Source organism: Vipera berus (assembly GCF_964194415.1).
Source record: "Vipera berus genome assembly, chromosome: 4".
Lineage (NCBI taxonomy): Eukaryota > Metazoa > Chordata > Lepidosauria > Squamata > Viperidae > Vipera > Vipera berus.
The window spans coordinates 94,138,739-94,158,954 of record NC_138206.1 but is presented as its reverse complement, the minus strand read 5'-3'; the positions used below and the strand labels follow the sequence as shown (position 1 = coordinate 94,158,954).

At 44.1% G+C, this 20,216-nt stretch overlaps 1 protein-coding gene across 1 annotated transcript in view; it reads right to left on the bottom strand.

Annotated features, from left to right (window-relative positions):
* NALF1 (NALCN channel auxiliary factor 1) overlaps window positions 1-15,528 on the bottom strand; it is a gene marked incomplete at its 5' end in the record, with an annotated part of 507,720 nt that extends 492,192 nt beyond the window's left edge. Inside the window, one exon of the mRNA XM_081327494.1 lies at window positions 14,866-15,528. Coding sequence (XP_081183620.1) covers window positions 14,866-15,528 — 663 coding nt within the window. The remainder of the gene's footprint in view (window positions 1-14,865) is intronic.
* Between the last annotated feature and the right edge of the window lie 4,688 nt (window positions 15,529-20,216).

Here is a 20,216-nt window from a genome sequence, read left to right as displayed (position 1 = left end):
CGGCGTCTACACGGCCTTCCTCCCAGCCGGCACGGGCTGCTCTGAGGTGCTTCAGATGTGACCAGCCAGGACACCGGGCGGTCGATTGCCCTCTGCCTCCTGCCCGGCCAGCCCCTGTTTCCCCAGCACGGGGGACCGGAACTCGGAGATCCATGGAGCGGACACGGGCCGCTCACCAACTGGGTGGAGATGTTTCCAGACCAGCTGCTCCTGTTCGGGTGGAGACGCCGGTAGAAACACAGCCTCCTCCGTACGAGAGTCCAGAGGAACAGGATCTGGATGAAGATCCGATGGTAAGTGCTCCGGTCTGTCCCTTTGTATTCCCTGTGGTGCTGGTTAGTCCCCGCACCGGTCAGAGGATGGCATATAAGGCTCTCATAGACTCAGGTAGCACACGGTGCCTAGTGAGCCAAGCGGTGGTAGCGAGACTGGGAGTCACGGTGAAGCGTCTAGCCAGCCCACTACGCTTTCAGCAGGTGGACGGGTCTCTTTTGGGGGGGGCACCTATAACTCACGTCACTGAACTGATCCGACTGGAGATGGGCGATCACTGGGAGACTTTACGGTTTATAGTGGTGCCTTCTATGACCGAGGCGGTTATTTTGGGACTCACATGGTTGGATCGGTGGGGTCCTACGATCTGGTGGGAGGGGGGTAGCCGCCATCTCCGGTTGGGGTTGGGCCCACAACCCCCCCGAGAGCACGCATTCTTGGGACCACTACACACGGGGGAACGGGAGAGGGTCTGTGCGGGTGGGCTAGCGCAAGAGGCTCAGGTGCCCCGTGAATACTCCGACCTGTTGGACGTCTTCAATGAACGGGAATGCGACTCACTACCGCCCCATCGCTCTACGGACTGCGCCATTGAGCTGGAAAAGGGTGCTAGATTACCAAAACCCCGGATGTACGCCATGTCCCCGAAAGAGATGCAGGAACTCCGGCGGTACATCGACAAGAACCTGGAGCGGGGATTCATCCAGCCAGCACGGTCTAGAATGGCGGCGCCTGTGCTGTTTCGTGAGAAAAAGGATGGTGGGCTTAGACTGTGTGTGGACTATCGTGGTGTGAACGCGGTGTGCGTTGAGCACCTTTACCCGCTCCCACTAATGAAAGATCTGTTGGCCCACCTGGCTAAAGGTCGGGTCTTTACCAAACTGGACCTCAGGGAGGCCTATTACCGTGTTCGTATCAAAGCAGGGGACGAATGGAAGACGGCGTTTAATTGTCCTCTGGGTAGTTTCCAGTTTAGGGTGATGCCGTTTGGACTACAGGGTGCTCCCGCCGTCTTCATGCAATTAATAAACCAGGTCTTGCATGAATTCTTATATCGAGGGGTCCTGGTTTACCTGGACGATATCCTGGTTTACTCCGAGACTATGGAGGAACACGTCGCCTTGGTTAGGCAGGTATTGACGAAATTGCGGGACGCACGGCTCTTTGTGAAATTATCCAAGTGTGAGTTCCACCGGCAGCGACTTGATTATTTGGGGTACAGGATCTCCGCAGGAGGGGTAGAAATGGACCCGAAGAAGGTGGAGGCCATCCAGCAGTGGCAGGCCCCCCGGACACGGCGGCAGTTACAAGCGTTTTTGGGCTTCGCGAACTTTTATCGCCAATTCATACCCTGTTTTGCGGCCATAGCCCTACCACTTACGGACCTTCTTCGCACACGACAACTAGCCGTACGACCACGTCCTGGTTTACGGGTGGGGTGGTCTGCAGATTGCCAACAAGCTTTTGATACGTTAAAAGCTCTTTTTGCTCGAGAACCAATTCTACGACACCCAGACCCTGCCCTGCCTTTCGTGGTCCAGGCTGACGCAAGCGATGTTGCCCTCGGAGCCGTCCTTCTCCAGCGGAACAACGACGGGGTGCTTCAACCGTGCGCTTATGCGTCTAAAAAATTGTCTCCTGCGGAACGTGCCTGGGCAATATGGGAGAAGGAGGCCTTTGCGGTACGCTGGGCGTTGGAACTGTGGCGGCATCATTTGGAGGGGGCTGTCCACCCATTTGAAGTGTGGACGGATCATAAGAATCTGGTGGCATTGCAGACACCACGACGGCTGTCCCCTAAACATGTACGGTGGGCACTGTACTTCCGTCGTTTCCGCTTCACATTAAAATATGTTCCGGGGGGGAAGAACTTCCTAGCAGACGCATTGTCACGTATGCCACAGTTTGAAGGGAAGAGGGAGGACGTTGTACAAGCGCTTGTGCCCACCGGAGGTTCAGATCAGGAGGGGGACACCGCTCTGGCAGCACAGGACGAGTTCTGTGAGGAGCTTCGGAAAGCCCTTCAGGGGGATACCTGGCTACAAGCCCACCCAGAATCCGTTGCTATGCGTGATGGCTTGGCCTGGCATGGAACCCAACTTTATGTACCAGCCCCTTTGAGGGAGCAAGTGCTCTATCGGTGCCACGATACCAAGCTAGCCGGGCACTATGGGTTTCTGAAAACCCTACATTTGGCACGTCGGCAATTTTGGTGGCCGCAAATGGCAAAAACGGTGGAGGACTATATACGGCGATGCCACATTTGTGCCACCACAAAACCTATGGTGGGAAAACCTTTGGGCCTCCTACAGAGGGTAGCTGATCCTACTCGTCCATGGCAGGACATAGCCATGGACTTCATTGTTGAGTTACCCGACAGTAAGGGCCATAACGTTATTTGGACGGTGGTAGACTTATTCTCTAAGCAGGCCCACTTTATTCCCTGTAAAGGGCTGCCCTCAGCACGTCGATTGGCCTGGCTCTTCGTAACCCACGTCTACCGTTTGCATGGAGTGCCACGCCGTATAATTTCGGACAGAGGAGTTCAATTTACGGCACGGTTCTGGAAGGACTTTGTTAAATTCATCGGGTCAACCCAAGGACTCAGTACGGCGTACCACCCTAGCACCAATGGCGCAGCAGAACGGGCCAATGCTGCCGTTGAGCGATATCTACGTTGCTACGTTTCGTACCAGCAAACCAACTGGGTGGACCTGTTAGCGTTTGCGGAAGTAGCGTATAACAACGCTGTACATAGCAGTACAGGGCTTTCCCCTTTCAAAGTGGTTATGGGTAACGACTTTGTCCCCATCCCTGAATGTAGTCCAGGGCACGAGGGCCCCTGTCAGCCACAGGAATGGATGAGGCAGATTGAGGGGGCCTGGGGTGCAGTGAGAAAAGCCTTGGAGCGGGCTGCGATAACGAATAAGGAGCAGGCTGATAAGAAGCGAAGGGCGTTCACGGTCCCGAAGGTGGGAGACCTTGTCTACCTGTCTACTAAGTATTTGCGTAGCCAGGTTCCCTGCAAAAAGCTGGGCCCCAAATACATCGGACCGTTCCGGGTGGTACAGGTGATTAACCCTGTAACAGTACGGCTACGACTGCCTAAGATCCTTGGAAAACTCCACCCAGTGTTCCACAGTAGCCTATTGAAGCCTGCCACCACAGCCTCAACAGCTGTGGGGGAGGGGGGGCCTGGGCCCACCCATGATGACCAATATGAAGTCCAAGAGGTCCTTGACTCCAGGGTCCGTAGGGGGGGTGTCCAGTACCTCATCAGGTGGAAGGGGTATCCAGTGGAGGAAGCGACGTGGGTAGGGGATGCGGATGTACATGCCCCCCGGTTGGTGCGGGCATTCCACCGACTGCACCCTGGTAAGCCAGGGGGAGGGGGGGGAACATCGCGGGTAGGGTGGATGCTTGCTCACCTCTTATGTCTTCCCCTGCAGGAGGGGCCCTGGTAGGAGGGGCGGCATGTCGCGCCTCGTGGGCGCTACGCCCAGCGGCGCCACAGACGCGACACTCACCTGGCACAGACGTCCAACGGCTGCGGCAGCGACAACGGCCGGCTGATATCCGCGCTTCCTCACCCGTGCACGCTGAGCCAGCTGGAGCTTCTGCGCTGCGCGCATGCGTCGTGCAGCCCGGCCCAGCCCTGCCGGCTACGGTGGCCTTGCAGGGTCCTGGGCCTAGACCGGCTTGTGATTTGGCCTTCGCGGTGCTGGCGGAGGGGGCCCACGGCCGCGGAGCCCGTTTCCACCGCAAGAGGACTGGGGGCTCGCCAGCTGGGCGTCGGGACGGCAAGCGGCAGGGCGAAGCTGTATTGGACTGCCAGGTTCAGGGACGGGTGTGGGGGTGGCGTCGAGCGGCGTCGGGACGAGTGTGCGCGAGGGAAATCAGCTGGGAGGTGGAGGGTGCTGGGTGGCGGGTGTGTCAAAAGGGGGGGGTGTTCAGGAGAAACAGGGGTTAAGTAGGAGATGGGCGGGGGTGGGTGCGACCGGGTGGGGCATGGGTGTGTACCTGCAATAGGTATTTAGCAGTGTTGGTTGCAGGTAGCAGCCAACGCTGGCTTTGTTCCGTTGGAAGATCGTTTGTTTTGCTCATTAAACCCTTTTGGAACCTCAGCTTTCGTCTCGGTTGCTTGATTCCCCTGCTCTCCGGACGAGGTTTGAGACTTATACTGTTTATTTATTTATGGGACGTGGTGGCTCAGTGGGTTAGGACGCTGAGCTTGTCGATCAGAAGGTCGGCAGTTTGGCGGGTCAAATCCCGAGTGCCACGTAGCAGAGTGAGCGCCTGTTACTCATCCCAGCTTCTGCCAACCTAGCAGTTCGAAAGCACGTAAAAATGTAAGTAGAAAAATAGGGACCACTACGGTAGGAAGGTAACAGCGTTCCGTGCGCCTTTGGCGTCTAGTCATGCCCGGCCACATGACCATGGAGACGTCCTCGGACAAGCGCTGGATCTTCGGCTTTGAAACGGAGATGAGCACCAGCCCCTAGAGTTGGAAACAACTAGCACACACGTGTGGGGGAATCTTTACCTTTACCTTTACCTTTACTTTTTATCTCTCCAAGGAACAACCAGATTTTAAGCAAACATAATGCGTGTGTGTGTGTCTGTCTGTCTGTCTGTCTTTATTTTGGGGGGTATAATCAGGACAGGCTAGTTTCATATATATATTTCTATATATTTGTAAGGATCTAATCAAGGAGGGAATCTATGTTGCATTTCTGCATGTGTGTTTCTCCTGGTGCTGTCCCTCTGTGCATCCATCTAACTTCTTGTTAAGGAACTATTTACAATTTCAGGTATGATTGCCATGACAAAACAGTACTAATGGATGCAGGAAACCCAAATCCTACATCTTCCTTTGTTTGCTTTCAAATAATACATTAAGGCTGATTATTCTGTCAATTATTCACTCATACAATATACTCAATAAGCAAACTCCTGCTTAATATTCCTATGAAATGAAACTGTAATAGCACATTTATAAAATATTTTAAATTTAATTTACAGTCAAAAATCAAAAGACAAACAAAACAATAATAATGTGAAAAAACAAAAGAAAATGGTAAATTAGAATATTAGATACAGTAGTGGCCAAAATTATGGAAACCTTTTGGGAAAAGTGTACAGTAGAAATGCCACCTTTGGTTAAGTTTCCACCAATTTTTCTTCTAATTTCTTTATAACTGTAGCCTTGTTCACTTAATAATACTATTTTACATCGCTTTCTGGGTGACCAGTCAACTCTTTGCACCATTACTTTAATTTTATTACGTTTTACAAACTCACTAAATGAAAGAACACAAAAAAACCCAACCAACTTGATAGCGATCACATAACACACTGACAAATGTCCTCCTCTCAGCTTCAATACATGACATCAATAACTGAATCCCACTGTGATCTGACTGGCTCATTGCCAAAACAAGATGACACCTGATTGGCTCTCTAAACACTCATGCTCATTGGCTACAATCAGATGAAGGAAAGCTACCTGATATCAACCTAAGCAAGTTGTGCTTCCTTTTTCTGGTTATTTGTCTATCTTTTCGTAGAATACAGTACAGATAATTGAACAAACTATGTTGCATTACATTATTGATTAAATTATTTTTCCATTGATATATAATTTTACAGTACTACTCCAAAAAAAGTGGTGTTATTAGCCATCAAACCTCAAAAATACACTGTTCGCAAAAGGTTTCCACAATTTTGGCCACTACTGTAAGCAAAAGTTAGCAGGAAACATTAAACATTGGGGCTAGCCTGGTCTGTACTTTAGTTTCATACTTAAAATTCAGTTGATTCATCACTATAATATGTAATTTATTACTTGCTTTAATATATAATTGTCTAAATATTCAAAGCCTTCTATACAAAGCTAGATTTGGAGCAAATTTGTATCCTGAATAAATCTTTGAACAAACTATTGTTTTAAATCCAAATATTACTTCAAAGAAAATCTTAATATTCTTTGTTTCTAAAATGGTGTAATAAGTGAAAAAAGTCAGTGTGGTGTATAAAGTTGGAGTGCTAGACTTAGAACTGAGGAAACTTGATTGAAAACTGTATTCAGATATGTGAAGTTTACTGAGTGGCTTGGCCCAATAGGGTAAGAGATATCATTTTGCAAAAGCTGGAATATTAATGTAATAAATAAATTGAGAAAGATGAAAAGACAGTCTTCTATTGACATGGTTTCAAAGTCATAAGTGATTTTTCATTAAGAATCAATAAGAAAGGGCCCATAAAATTTGAGTCTGGTCTTTGACAATATGAAGCTGTGACTTCTGCTACAGATATACACATATTAGTGGCTTGCTGCCAAACTATGGAACCCATGTTACTTCTTCACAAGAGACAGCAGGAGAACAGAAAAGAACAGTAAAGTAAAGAACACACACAAAAATTGGAGTGCATGCCAGAATGTCTCTTTCTACACACTGTGCTTTCAGAGAAATCTCTAATACTCATTCATCTTATATATATCTCACCTTATCAATAGTGGGTATATTATCTGCTGCATCAATGCCCATGCCCAGCGTAAACTTAATCAGAAATTATAATGTTAGTAGGGTATGAGTTTTTTAAGCCTTTCTAATGGAAATGAAAAATACTTGCTCAAAATGTTATGACTGAGTATTTTAAAAATGTGGGTAACCCAGATGGGGCCTTCAACTATTCTTGTACAAGTTTTCATTCTGTAGTTGATTTGCATCAAAAAGAAGCCACAGTTTGTCTTTTCAACAAGTTCAGTCCCTGACTGAATGGAATAAGAGACCACTGAGTAAAGCATAAATCAGATTTTCATGTTTTTATTACTTGTAATTGTTTTTAATATACAAAAAAGAAAAGGAATTTTAAAAAAAGAACACAAAAAGAATAGACCAAAGTCACATTATATGGCATACAATGCAGCCTGTTTTTTTAAAAAAAAGTTATTAAATTTTGACCACACAAAAGGATATTCATTAGTTCTTCCATTACAAAGAGGCAACTTAAATATAGCAAGTGAACATTTTACTGAGAAGTCCTTGGTACTCTCTGAGATTGGTTGCTTTCTTGCAGACGTTTCATTACCCAAACTAAGTAATAGCATTAGTGCTATGATGACGTTACCTAACTTGGGTAATGAAATTTCTGCAAGAAAACAACCAAGTTCAGAGAGCACCAAGGATCCCTCATTTCAACCCTGAGCTACAAATATTTTCCTTCATTCGAACATTTTACTGTAATCCAAAACTGTAAATCTAGAGAAGCAATAACAATTAAACATGGGGCAAAATATTATATTTGCTATCCCTCAAGCTCAATAAGTCCATAATACTTACATAGTGGTAATTTTTGAATTGTTTCATATATCATTCAAAATTATGCTCTCATCTTTAAAATATAATGAACGTTGCATCATTATATTATGTTTAATGGATATCAAACCAAAATGGAAGGAAGTGTTCCTTCATCCAATTCATGCTTTTATCATCTCTCAGATCAACTACTATAATTCACTTCACATACACCCCCCTTGAAAACCTCAGCAATGGCTCATGTGTTTGCTGGACAGTCATGTCATGACACACCATTAGTTCAGTTGCTATGTTGATTGCTCATTTGTTTCCAGATATAATTCAGGATGTCAGGCCTACCTTTAAAGCTTCACACAGGCTCAGGGGAGCTACAGATAGCTTTCCAAATTAGGTTCTGTCTGCCCAATTTGAAGAACGAGAAAACATCTTATGAAGGTATCTTTGGACCAAAAGCTGAAGTGCGAAGACGCATAAAGTTGAGATTTCTTCCCGGAAGCTCCATGCTATGGAACATAGCTGCTCTTGTTATAGCTTTCTAGAAATTAGTAAAAGCTGGCTGTTTCAGAAGACTTTTGTTGTTTGTTTGTGGAATATTAGTACCGATCTTAACTATTAATTTGCATTTTATGCTTATGTTTTAGGTGTTATAAAATATTTTCATGTTTAGTATCAGTATACTACTGACTGAGCAAGCCCACTACTACCTTGTACAGCTAAAGCAAGTATTCCCATATTATCTTTGTAAGTAGGATGATCTGTGAAAAAAACTGCAACCCTTTCCCCCTAGATTATTGTTGTATTATGGCTAATGAATATGCCACAACATCTATTATTACTGTTCTGAGAAATCTTTACCAGAAACACAAAGTTACTGAAAGAATTGAAATTTAAGAAAAGAGAATGGGTCAGAATTGGAAACAGGTATAACAAGGGTGCATATTTCCATATATCTATTTAACTTTTATAACAAATACATTATAAAAATAGCAAAATCAGAATTGATGACAGCAGGAATCAAAACAATAGGATGAAACATTAACAGTTTGAGATGAGCAGATGACACCATTGTTAATCAGGAAAAAAAGATTTAGAATACCTCATTATAGAAGTAAATTTGTAAAGTAAAATCTAGATTAATATTAAACATTAAAAAGAGAACAGTGATGTTAATCAATGGGCTTAGTGAATACACGATTGAAAAGTGAAGGTGGGAAGAGTGTTTGGTTTTCTTGGGCTCAAAATAAATAAAGATGGAAAATGTGCTAGAGAAGCAAAGAGAAAATTAATTCAGGGGATGGGGGTGGCAATGATAAACATATGCAATACCATGAACGATAAAGAGATTTCTGCCAGCAAAAATATCCGAAGATTCAAAGAATTATTTTTCCAATGGGGTTACATATGTCAGTATAAACTGCACACTGAGAAAGAGAACGCAGATACAAACCTCTGAATATGAATCTGGAGTTACTAAGAGTATCAGTGTAGAAAAAAACTTGAAAAAATTATTGCCATATTCATCCAAAAATCAGCAAGAAAAACATATACATTGGGGGAATTAATACAGTGAATCATGAACTAGATAAAACCACTACTCATAAAATGAAGGGAATAAAAGGGAAAGACAATGGATAAGGTAGATAGATGGCATCAAAGAGATTAGGTATCTATTTAAAAAGGAGAAAGCTTAACAACTGGGCAGTTTTATTGTATATGATAAGATAGACTCCAATTGCTAAGTATTATACATTAATTTTGATCATAAAAGTTTTCCCATTATATTTCAATTGAATGTAAAATACTGGGTATCTGAGATGGTAACATAAGAACAGGTCTAGGTAACTGTTTTGTGCACATAAACCTATAGTATTATACAGTAAAGACAGACCTGCAAGCTTTGGAGTGAAAACAGGGTACTAAGCTGGCATACAGTACACAAACTTTGGCTTAAGGCTGGTTGAAGATGCACAGGGCTTCCACTCAGATATACAAACAGGGTAATTCTGGAGTCCTGATTTAATACTCCTGTGGAACTACTATGTTTAAGTATGCACTTTCTTTGCTTTGGGATTATTATTTTTCTGATTTCATGTCTTTTCTTTCTGTCTCACATCCTTTAGGTTGTGTGCATGCCTAAGTAGAGATTTTCTTATTTTTAATAGTATTTACGTAAGTTGTTATTCAGACATCAAATATCTAACAGCAATGAGCACTGTTAAGCTTATTTCCAAGTATTTTAGTCAATCCTATTTTATTTGGAAGTCTTCTTCCTCATTTCCCTGAGAAATCATAGATTGCTCTCCCAAATTCCTATCCAAAGTAGAAACAGTTTTCATCAATGATGAGTTGTCCAAAGGGAAAGAAGTAACATTGAGTACCTAATGTCAAACCTTTGTATAAAACTGTCCTTCTGGTAGGCCCAGGCCCTCAAACATGAAACTGTTATGAGAATACTCCAACTGGAACTATTTTCATACTGTCCTTTAAGTAACACTTTCAATATTCTAAAACCAGAGACACATAAGACTCCTAAATCAAATGTAAACTACATGGCATAATACAACAACACAAAATAACAGATCTTCATTTCTGAAAATTGCCATTAGGTATGTCTTGAAAATGAAAAACTAGAATCAGCTGCAAACATCTGGATGAAACTCATTAAACTAAACAGAATAATGTTAGGAAGGAGGCATTGTGAATGACAGTTCACAAGTATGGGTAGGTCTTTGATTGGAACCCAGGCTGGTGCTGAAAATATCTATCTTTTTGGTTATTCAGGACCCAGCATCCAGAAGCTAGCTCCACCTTTTGTCCTTCATGCACTTCTCTATCTGTGCTCAAATACCACTTCAATAAAAAAAACTATTATTTCACTTGGTTGTACTGTTTAGCTTGTTTATTTTATGTACTGTAACCTACCATGAGACCCTCTGGAAAGTAGGGATGCTGTGCATATTTTTTTTAAAAAAAAATTCAACTTCATTCAAATAAATTTCAACCTTATTTAAATATTTAGCATTAGTAAAATATATTAATGGAGACATGCTTACATGCATTTTATTAGTATCATGTCATTTAGCATCTTTCAGAAGCATGTTGTATTCCCATTTATAATGTTATCCTGGCTACAGGTTTAAATGTAGTGATTGGAACAAAGATCTCAATGAAAATAAACAATATTTTCCTGGCTCATATTTTATACATACATACATACATACATACATACGTGTGTGTGTGTGTGTATACATATACACACACATTCACACACATACATACACACACACATCAAAGAAGATACAACTTTCTGAAGAGATATCTGTATTTTGTTATATAAGAAAAACATATTTGCTTATATACAACATGGAAAAATATACTAAGATATAAATTGCAATATATTTCCTCAGCGGTGATAATCTTGCTACTGATGTCAGAGCCATTGGCATTCTATTAAATTACATTTCACTATCATTATATTTGTGAAGTAATTGTTATCCTACTTCAACTTTACTGAATTCATGAAGGCATGAGATTGAATTGTCCAACTGCAATTACAAATGTTCAAAGGCAGCCAAAAGTATTTATTTATTTTATTTATTTAGTTATATTTATATACCGCCCTATTCCCTGAGGACTCAGGGCGGTTTACAGGGAATTAAAAATCCAAAATACAAAAATTAAGAACCAAATTAAAAAATATTAAATTGACCCTGTAGTCGATTAAAAAGAACCCCAAATTAAAATTTCTCCTCAGTCTGGGCCCGAGAGCTCGAAGAGCCAGGTCTTCAGGCCCCGGCGGAATGATCGGAGGTCGGGGGCAGTTCTCAGCTCCACCGGCAGCTGGTTCCAGAGGGCAGGCGCTCCCACCGAGAAGGCCCTATCCCTGGGTGTCACCCGCCGGCAATCTCTTACCGGCGGGACCCTGAGCAGACCCTCCCTGTGGGAGCGCACTGGGCGAAGGGCGTTTGATGCTGGCAGCAGGTGTTCCCTCAGATATCCCGGACCCAGGCCTTGTAGGGCTTTATAGGTGATAACCAGCACCTTGAATTTCACCCGGAGGGCAACCGGAAGCCAATGCAGCTCACGGAGTAGAGGTGTTACATGGGAGTATCGGGAAACCCCCATTACAACTCGCGCGGCCGCATTCTGCACCAGTTGAAGCCTCCGAGTGGTCTTCAAGGGCAGCCCCATGTAGAGAGTGTTACAGTAGTCCAAACGGGAGGTCACAAGCGCGTGAGTAACTGTGCGTAGGGCGTCTCGGTCCAGATAGGGACGCAACTGGCGCACCAGGCGAACCTGAGCAAAAGCCCCCCTGGTCACGGCTCCTATATGGTCTTCATATAGCATCAACAAACATGCCTTTAAATCAGCACATAAGTTACCGTGAGATCCAACCACACTCATAAAAATGACAAATGCAATTGGACAAAGAGCTGTAAATACACCAATACTATTCCTATGGAATAATTTTGTATCCAGGTCAAATGTGAAACTTTATATTGTTTTTTATTGTTATTTTCATGTAATACCATCAGTTCAAGCTAACATACAGTATCAGCTAACGGCAAGAAGCTTTAGAATGCCTATAGTTAATAATCATTCATAAAACTAAAGAAATATTATCTGTGGATGACTAAGGCTACAGTGGACATAGTAAAGCCCAGAATGTTATGACTGATCCATAATTGCAAATATTACTTTAATGTGATGCACTTTAAATGTATTCATTTTTTTTAATCCCATTTATATCCCGCCCTTCTCCGAAGACTCAGGGCGGCTTACAATCTAAAGCACAAATCAATGTGCTTAGCAACTATCATGGAATAGTTACCAAAAGAAAAAGAATGTTTTTCATTACAGTTTCATTACATTTCTAAAAAAAATCTGGTTTTACCCTACAGTACAAATAATAAAATATCAGAATAGTGCCACACTAGTAGCCTTTGAAAATTACAATTCTAGGAGTATGATAAGAGAAAACACTGGCTGTGCCAGCCATTCGTTCTTTGAGGCTACTTGTACAAGAAAGAGGTAAGGACAGAGAAAACAAATGCTATAGGAGATCCTGTGCATATTAAGTATCATTGCTTTAGTTACTGAATGTCAATTGTAAACTGCAATAAATGCTTACATGGCTGTTATGGAATAGTTGTCACAATAGCTTTACTGAGGCTGTTTATTGTCTGTTTTAAAGCACAGTAAAGGTGACTAGCAGCACATAAAACTAGATAAGATATAAAATAAAATTTAAAAAATGAAATTCTAGTTCAGTATATCTTAAACATTCAGAACCAAAACAAATTTTATCTTTAGCTATTACTTAGGTCAAATACTATATATTTGTATCTCAGAGATTTTATATCTGCAGATGCATTAAAATTTCCATCTATTGCAGGTTAAAAAATCTTAGTAGTTGAGATACTGAAGCTTCTACCTTACAATGTGCTAAGCAAAACTCAGTTATAACCAATCTTATTAAGTATATGATAATATTCAGTTATCATAATGATCAGCAAGATGTTGAGTGAGTTAGAGTTTTTATTTCACAAACAGTACAGTAACGCCAAGCAGCAAGGATACCACTAAGCACTTTCAGCACCATGGACAGCAACGAGCCTCCGCAGCACTGTGGGCCTACGTTCCATCACGCAGGATTGGACTGATTCAGTTTACATTTCAGAATAATATACAACCTCAACACCTCCTTCTCCTTTTTCTTTAATATGAAGCAGCACTTATACTGATCACAAGGAAAAGCTTCCAAGATATTAGCAATAACATGTGTAACGTTGAACTGTTTATTATATCCCCAAAGTCTGGATATCACAAGTTTATTTATAAAGATACTATCCTCAATGCAAACTTTTAAAATAAGTTGCTTAAAAAAATATAAAACTCTTCCTGAGCAATAAATATTTCCTAAAGGACTACTTCTTGGGGGAGGGGGGGTAAACTAGTTCAATCTAAAAGTGTTTTTGGATATTTTACATGTTTTGCTTTTTTACAAAACCCAAAACAAAAAGCAGTGATCTTTAAGGTTTCTTAAGATATTCACTATCCAGATATTTTTCTTCCAAAAAAATATTGCTGGCCTTGGTATTTTAAACCATAACACAATTCTTATAGAAAGTGATCACATAGTCAGTTTTATTTGTTTAAAATAAAACCATACCGTTAGCTTTAGAGAAAATTATTTCCGTATGAATTCACCTGGGACTGCCAACTGTAAAGAAATTCACTACAACAGTTACAACACAACAAAAAAAATTGCTACACATGCAATTGTGGCTTGAGCAGAATGCAGACACCACAATTCTACCCAGAATCACTGCAGAATTTATTAGCAGTTAATAAAACTGGAGATAATCCTAACTCCAGAGATTTAATAGAGAAGATTTGAAGCACACACTTGTGCCAAGAAAAAGAAAGTCCACCTGGGACTACTTCCTTTCCTCTATGACTCAATTACCACCCTCTCTAGTACTCCTCAGATAATCACCAAGCTTTGATTCCCAAAGGTTCCAGGAAGCACTTTAAAGCCCCCAAAGTAAAGCTTTCGCAATGAATTCGGACAAGATTGTCCTTCATAGAGAAACTGTAAGTACTTGACAAAATACGTAGCTATTATTTCTCTGCCGTTTATTCTCGATAGTCCGGAGGTGTAGAAAAGAGGAACAACAAGCACGTTATCTTTGGTAAGCACAAGAAATTATGAACTGTGCTTATTACACGCACACAAAACCAAAAGAACATATATCTAGTCTCCGTCATCTATTCATCCCCACAAAGACAACAACTTCAAAATTAACTTCCTCTGCAAAGCAACCATTCTGGCCCGCTGACCTCTGAATGACGCCTCTTCCTTGCCAACTCCGGGAAACAACCGAAATCGCACATCAGGTAAGGACGACATGGGAAAACCCCTTCCAAACTATGCTTCAACTTAACTATTCCCCTCCCCCAGCTTCAGCCCGTGCACGTTTCTCACCTTGGATCCTGCTCGCTGGCACGCCGCCACTTTCCCCTGCCAAGCCGCATTCCAGCCCCAGGCGAAGAGGTCCAGGGGAATCAACAGCGCCTGGCGGTTCTCGGAAGGAGGCTACCTCTGCCCTCCCAAGAGATCGAGGATGGCCCTCCCGCCGTTCTCTCTCTTCCCCCCCCCCTCCACGCCTTGACCGCGCGCTTCCTCGAAGATCGCAGGCCAGCACGGTAGCCCCAGACCCCAAGGGTAAAATACACACAGCCGCCGCCGAAAAGCAAGCGAGGCTCCTACCTTGCAATCCTCCGGACCGGATTTCACCGAGTATTCCTCCGCCTGCAGGTATTTCTGGAGCACGAGCTCGAACTCCCGGTAACGGTCCTGAGCTTGTCGATCGTACCTCTGGTAAACCAGGACGCAGCGGCGGCAGGAGCGAAACCAATCCTCCTCCCTGCTGCGCCGATCCCCTTCCCCAGCGCCCCCGTCGTCGCCTTCGTGATCCTCGCCTTGGTCCACAGTGCAGTTCAGCGTGTCCGGGCTAGAAAGCCCGGCGAAAAGCTCGCGCAGCGTATAGGAATTACAAAAGGGAAGGTAGAGCTCCGCCTGGGCCGAGCCCCCCGGTTGTAAGCGGCGACAGGCAGCCTCGGCGTCGCCCAGCAAGCTGAAGCACTGGCCGGTGGCCGGTGCGGCGGGGCTGCTGCTGGGGGCCGTCCCCCCTATGTCGTGCTCCATGCCCGGCTCCGCGCGGCGCTCCCGGTCCCGATGGCGCCCGGCGGCGACTTGCCTGGCCTCAACGCAGAGCCACAGGTGGTCGGAGAGCAGGACGGTGAAGAAGAGCAGGGAGGCCAACGACAGGCGCCATTTCTGTGCCCGCTCCGAGTCGGCGAAGGGCTTGTCGGTGTCCCGCGGGCCGAAGCACACGCCCGAGCCGGATCCTCCCGTGGGGCGGCTGTTCATATTTCGGGAGCGCGCAGCCCCGGCCGGCTCCACGGCGACGGGGGCTCCGCAGCCGGGCTCGACGGCCCCACGGGCATGGACACTGGGCGGCGGGGCGCCAGGCTCCCCCCTCAGCGAAGGGTGACGACGGGGGTGGGGGTGGCCGCGGCGGCGTTGTCGGTGCGAATGGTGGCGATGGTGCTGGTGCTCCTGCGCGCTGGGCTGGGCCGGGCCGGTAGCCGTCCCCTGCCTCCCTCGCCTTTCCTGTCACCCGGGCATGGTCAGAGCACAGGCCCCCATTTTGGCGCCAACACCGCCGGTCCCCCGCTTCCCGCCCGTCGCCTCATGCCGCGCTCCGCCGCCCCCACCCCCCACCCCGGCGCCCTGGAGAGCCACCCGGGGAACCCCGCGGACTGCGCCCCCGCTAGCCCCAGACGAGCTCCTGGCGCTGGGCTGGCTGCGGCTCGACAGGTTGCCGGGGCTGCTGGGGAGATTCCAGAGCGCCGGGGCTGAGGCTGCTGCAGTTCCTGCCGCTTTGGAGGTGGCGGCTTCTGCTGCTGTGGCTCTCGCTGCGGCTGGCTCTGGTTTCGCTGCTGCTGCTGCTGTTGCTGCTGCCGCCGCCGCCGCTGCAGCGGCTGCTAGGAGTGTTGGTGCCACTGCGCTGCGGTTGCTGTGGCTCTGGCTGAAGCTCCCGCCGGGCACGATCCCTCCCGGCTGGCGGCACGGATTTGGTTGCCTCCTGCCGCCCGGGGGCCACCCTCATCTTGGGGCCCTGCGCTAAGTTGCCGCCATCTTCGTCCGGGAGAAGCACTTTTTTGGTGGGGAGCGCACGGCCCTTTGCGTCATCTCCTCCTGCGCCGCCAGCCTGGCGCATTGGCAACGGCGGCGGCGGCGCGGCTGCTCTGCTTTCTTTCGACTGGGGAGGGGGCCGGAGGAGGAGGGAAGCGGAGAGATTTGGGGAATTGCCTGCCACTCTGCGCCTCATTCCCGCCGCTTTTAGGACGTTCTGGCTCCAGGGGGAAAATCTCTCAACTCTCCTCCCTCACCCTTCAGGTAAGATGGATGCATCGGAGACCCTCAGGGGTGAGTGACTCCGGCGTAGCTCTTGCCGATTTAAGGGATCGGTTTCCGTTTGACCTGCGCGCCCCTTTCCCATCCACTCTTCCCAAAGCGTCTAACCTTTGGTGCGTCTAGCGGCTGTTTCATAGACAGGCAGCAGCCAGCTCTTCCCGAGCCACTTCGTAGCGCGGAAGGCACGCAGTTGCATAAAACTTTCTCTTCTGGCTTTTGCGGTTTTTTGTTTTTTTTTAAATAGAAAAGGTAGGCGCTGGAGTCTGACCGGAGTCCTTTTGCGGAGAGAGGGGCAGAAAGCGCTAAATCCAGTTTTGCCGAAAATCAGCCTCTGCGCTATTCTCTCAGCAGAATTTGATTGAAGAAAGTTCTTTTTCACGGGGCTAGAGAAAAACCTTTTGCGTTAATTGTATTTATTGATGATGATTGTGTTATGTTATGCATTATATGTACCTGCGCAGTAACATTTTGGAGTAATAGATTTTGCCTTCCTAAATGAACTTGACCTTAAGGACATTCCTTCCAATTCTGAAGCTCTTTATTCTATTATAGAGAGAAGTGTTGCTGTGTGAGGGGTTGGAGTTTTAGATTACAAGCGAGTCAGTTTTGTTCTGGTGCACTCCTTATTAAAGTACCTAATTAAAGGGTGGGGGTAGTCTAGTTTTAGCCTTCAAAGTCTGTTCTTGCTCTCTTCTTGGAAGAAAAAAAAACATTGCAGGTGGGTATAAGGGAAGGATCAGGCAGCACTTAATGCCTGCCCATCATCATCCAGATACTTCCAAGACTATTCATACTAATATTCACCATGCTTCTGCTATTAGGGCAGCAACTCTCCATCTTCCTTCTAGTTTGATGGCCTGTGTTCAAGAACAGCTACAGCGCCACCAAAAGGATTTGCCGTAGAATAATCTGGCAGTAGGCCACATCCCAATCTGATGCCCATGTACACAAAGCAAATGCCAGCAAATGTGCTAGGATGTGCTTATGAAAAGAAGTCTGTAACATTACAGCATCAGTTGTTCCAGTGCTATAATACCAATTAGAAGTTAGACTTTCACACGAAATGAAGTTTTATCTTACTCAATCCTTAGGTATCTTACTGATTGGCACACTGGTTTTATGGAGTTCTAGTATTATGAGGTGTGGTTATCTTGTTAATATAGAAACTGTTAGTTAAAATATTTAGATCTCTAAATGTAATACAGATAATAATACACTTAAATATATCTCTTTAGCCTTTAAACATTAAAATGAAAGAGATGTGATATCTTCTTTCAAAGAATGATAGCCTCAAATCTGAACCATTTCATATGCTCAGTTATGCTACTGAATATTTTGTTTCCCACAGAAGCTAGACATATATGTTGACCCAATATAATTTCAGTCCCAGTGTATCTCTTCTATGCTGTGTCATTAAGATATTGCCTAGTAAATGAGGAGCATAATACATATATAAAATTCCATTGCTTGCTGTCCAATCTCAGAGAATCAGACACAATTGAATGGGAGGAAAAAATGGAGCTGTTGAGATATTCATGTTAATGTTACAAGACAAATCACAGGGTAATTCATATCAATTACATTATATGTTTGAATTTTGCTATTTCAGTATTAAGTTTAATAAAACTTGCAGGATATGTTAAATTATATGTATTAACTCCATGACTTTGTGCAGTGTTTCCATAAAGGAATGGTTAAGGATGTCATGCATGTTTATAGTGAGATTGACAAGGGTATCAGAATTATAGGAAATGGGAAACAACAGTTTCAAGAAGCAACAAAGTGAGGTCCCATCAAATTTTAATTTTGATTTATCTGTCCATTTCAGAGAATTTTTACAGGCTCAAATGGTGTATACATATCAAAGTGCAGTTACATTAATAATTGCCTATAGTGGCATTTTCAAATGGGTTCATATGTATTCATGGCACGGAAAAACTTTTTGGAAATGAATTACTATTTTCCCTCTGTCTTCTCTATTATGTTGAGTACCATCTCTTTGTTGCAATTGCAGGATGGATTTTGGGACTTCCATCTGCAATAGATCATAGCACTGTAAGAGCACCTATGTTTTATTATGAAAATTACCAAGTGTGTGCATGTGAACCTGGAGGAAATACAGAAACCAGCCCCAGTTCCAGATTTCTCCTTGCAGAAGAGGATCAGGTTGAGTATAGTCTTGTAATACCAGTAGTATACCTATGGTGAGCAGGTGAAGCACTTTCATTTCCTTTTATTCCTTTCCAGAGTGAAGGGGAAGCATTTGTCTTATTGCAGAAAATGAGAAGAAAAGCAAGATGTTCACAGCTGGTTCCTGATTGACTAAAACATCTTAGCTAATCTCCTGGCCAGAAATCACATTCTGATTGGCTTCTGGTTTTTGATGAGCATTGAGACTTACAGAAGTGCCTGTAGCATCTTGTGAGAAAGGGCCACTCAAGGTGTGCTTCATTTCAATCCTAAAAATACAAGACTTAGGTGATAAAATGGCTGGAAGTACTGTCTGGAAATACTGTCAGATAAGTTGCAAACTTATTATGCCAAAACTGTGTTTTTACAAGTTGGCCCAAACTAAGTATGATATAGGAGACCTATATTTAGTGTTCATTTCCGCTATGAGCTATTTTTAATTGAAATGCAGTTAACAGAAGTGTAGGAGGTGACTCATCTTTTCCCTGTGGGCCACTTATTTATTAAAATAATCTCCAAGGGCTATTTTTAATTCTATTTAGGGGCAGGGGTCCCATATTTGCCGAACAATATGTAAACAGATGGGAAGATAATTTAAATTGTGGGTGGAGCCCAGAAAGACATACTGGTGCAGGAACTCACAACTTAAGAATTACTGCACTATTCGTATATTTTTATATACTGGATAATATTGCTAAGCACATTGATTTGTGCTTAGATTGTAAGCCGCCCTGAGTCTTCGGAGAAGGGTGGGATATAAATGGAATTAAAAATAAAAATAAATAAATAATATACTCTGTTCACATACAATAAATCTAGGGAGCTGCATTACTTAAATTTGCATAATTGCATTTCAGAAATGAAGAGTAAGATTCCTGTGCACTGTTTTAAAGAAAATAAGTCTGCAGTAGAAGCTACCTTGCAGAATCTGTACAATCCTGGAAGAAGACAAGGTTGCTTAATAGATTGTCAACAAGTGGTCTACTATTGCTCCTATGAGTTCCAAACTCCTCTTTCAAATCTAGCCTACCATTCAAACAAGCAGTTTAATATAGGAATCCTGAATGTAGAAATCCAATAAAGCTTCCTAGACAAGCATCCAGCCTCTGCCTGAAGCCACTCAATGAAGGAGAGAAAAAGCGACTATTACCTCTTTGGATAATTAATTTCTGTAACTGTTCCTGCCTTCAGGATGATTTTCTAACATTCAACCAGAATCTGCCTCCCTGCAATTTAAGACTACAGATTCTGTACTAAACCCATTCTTGTGGGAATTTTTTATTGACCATTTTCAAAATGCTGGTAGTTGTATAACTGTTGTGATCCAGTTCAGCAGTTCTCATGCTGTCATTTGACACTGTGTGGAATATAGAATTTTTTATTGCTTTGATTTGCAGATGCAAAATTGAAAAATAATGTGAATATACTATATTGGGTAGGGCTTACAA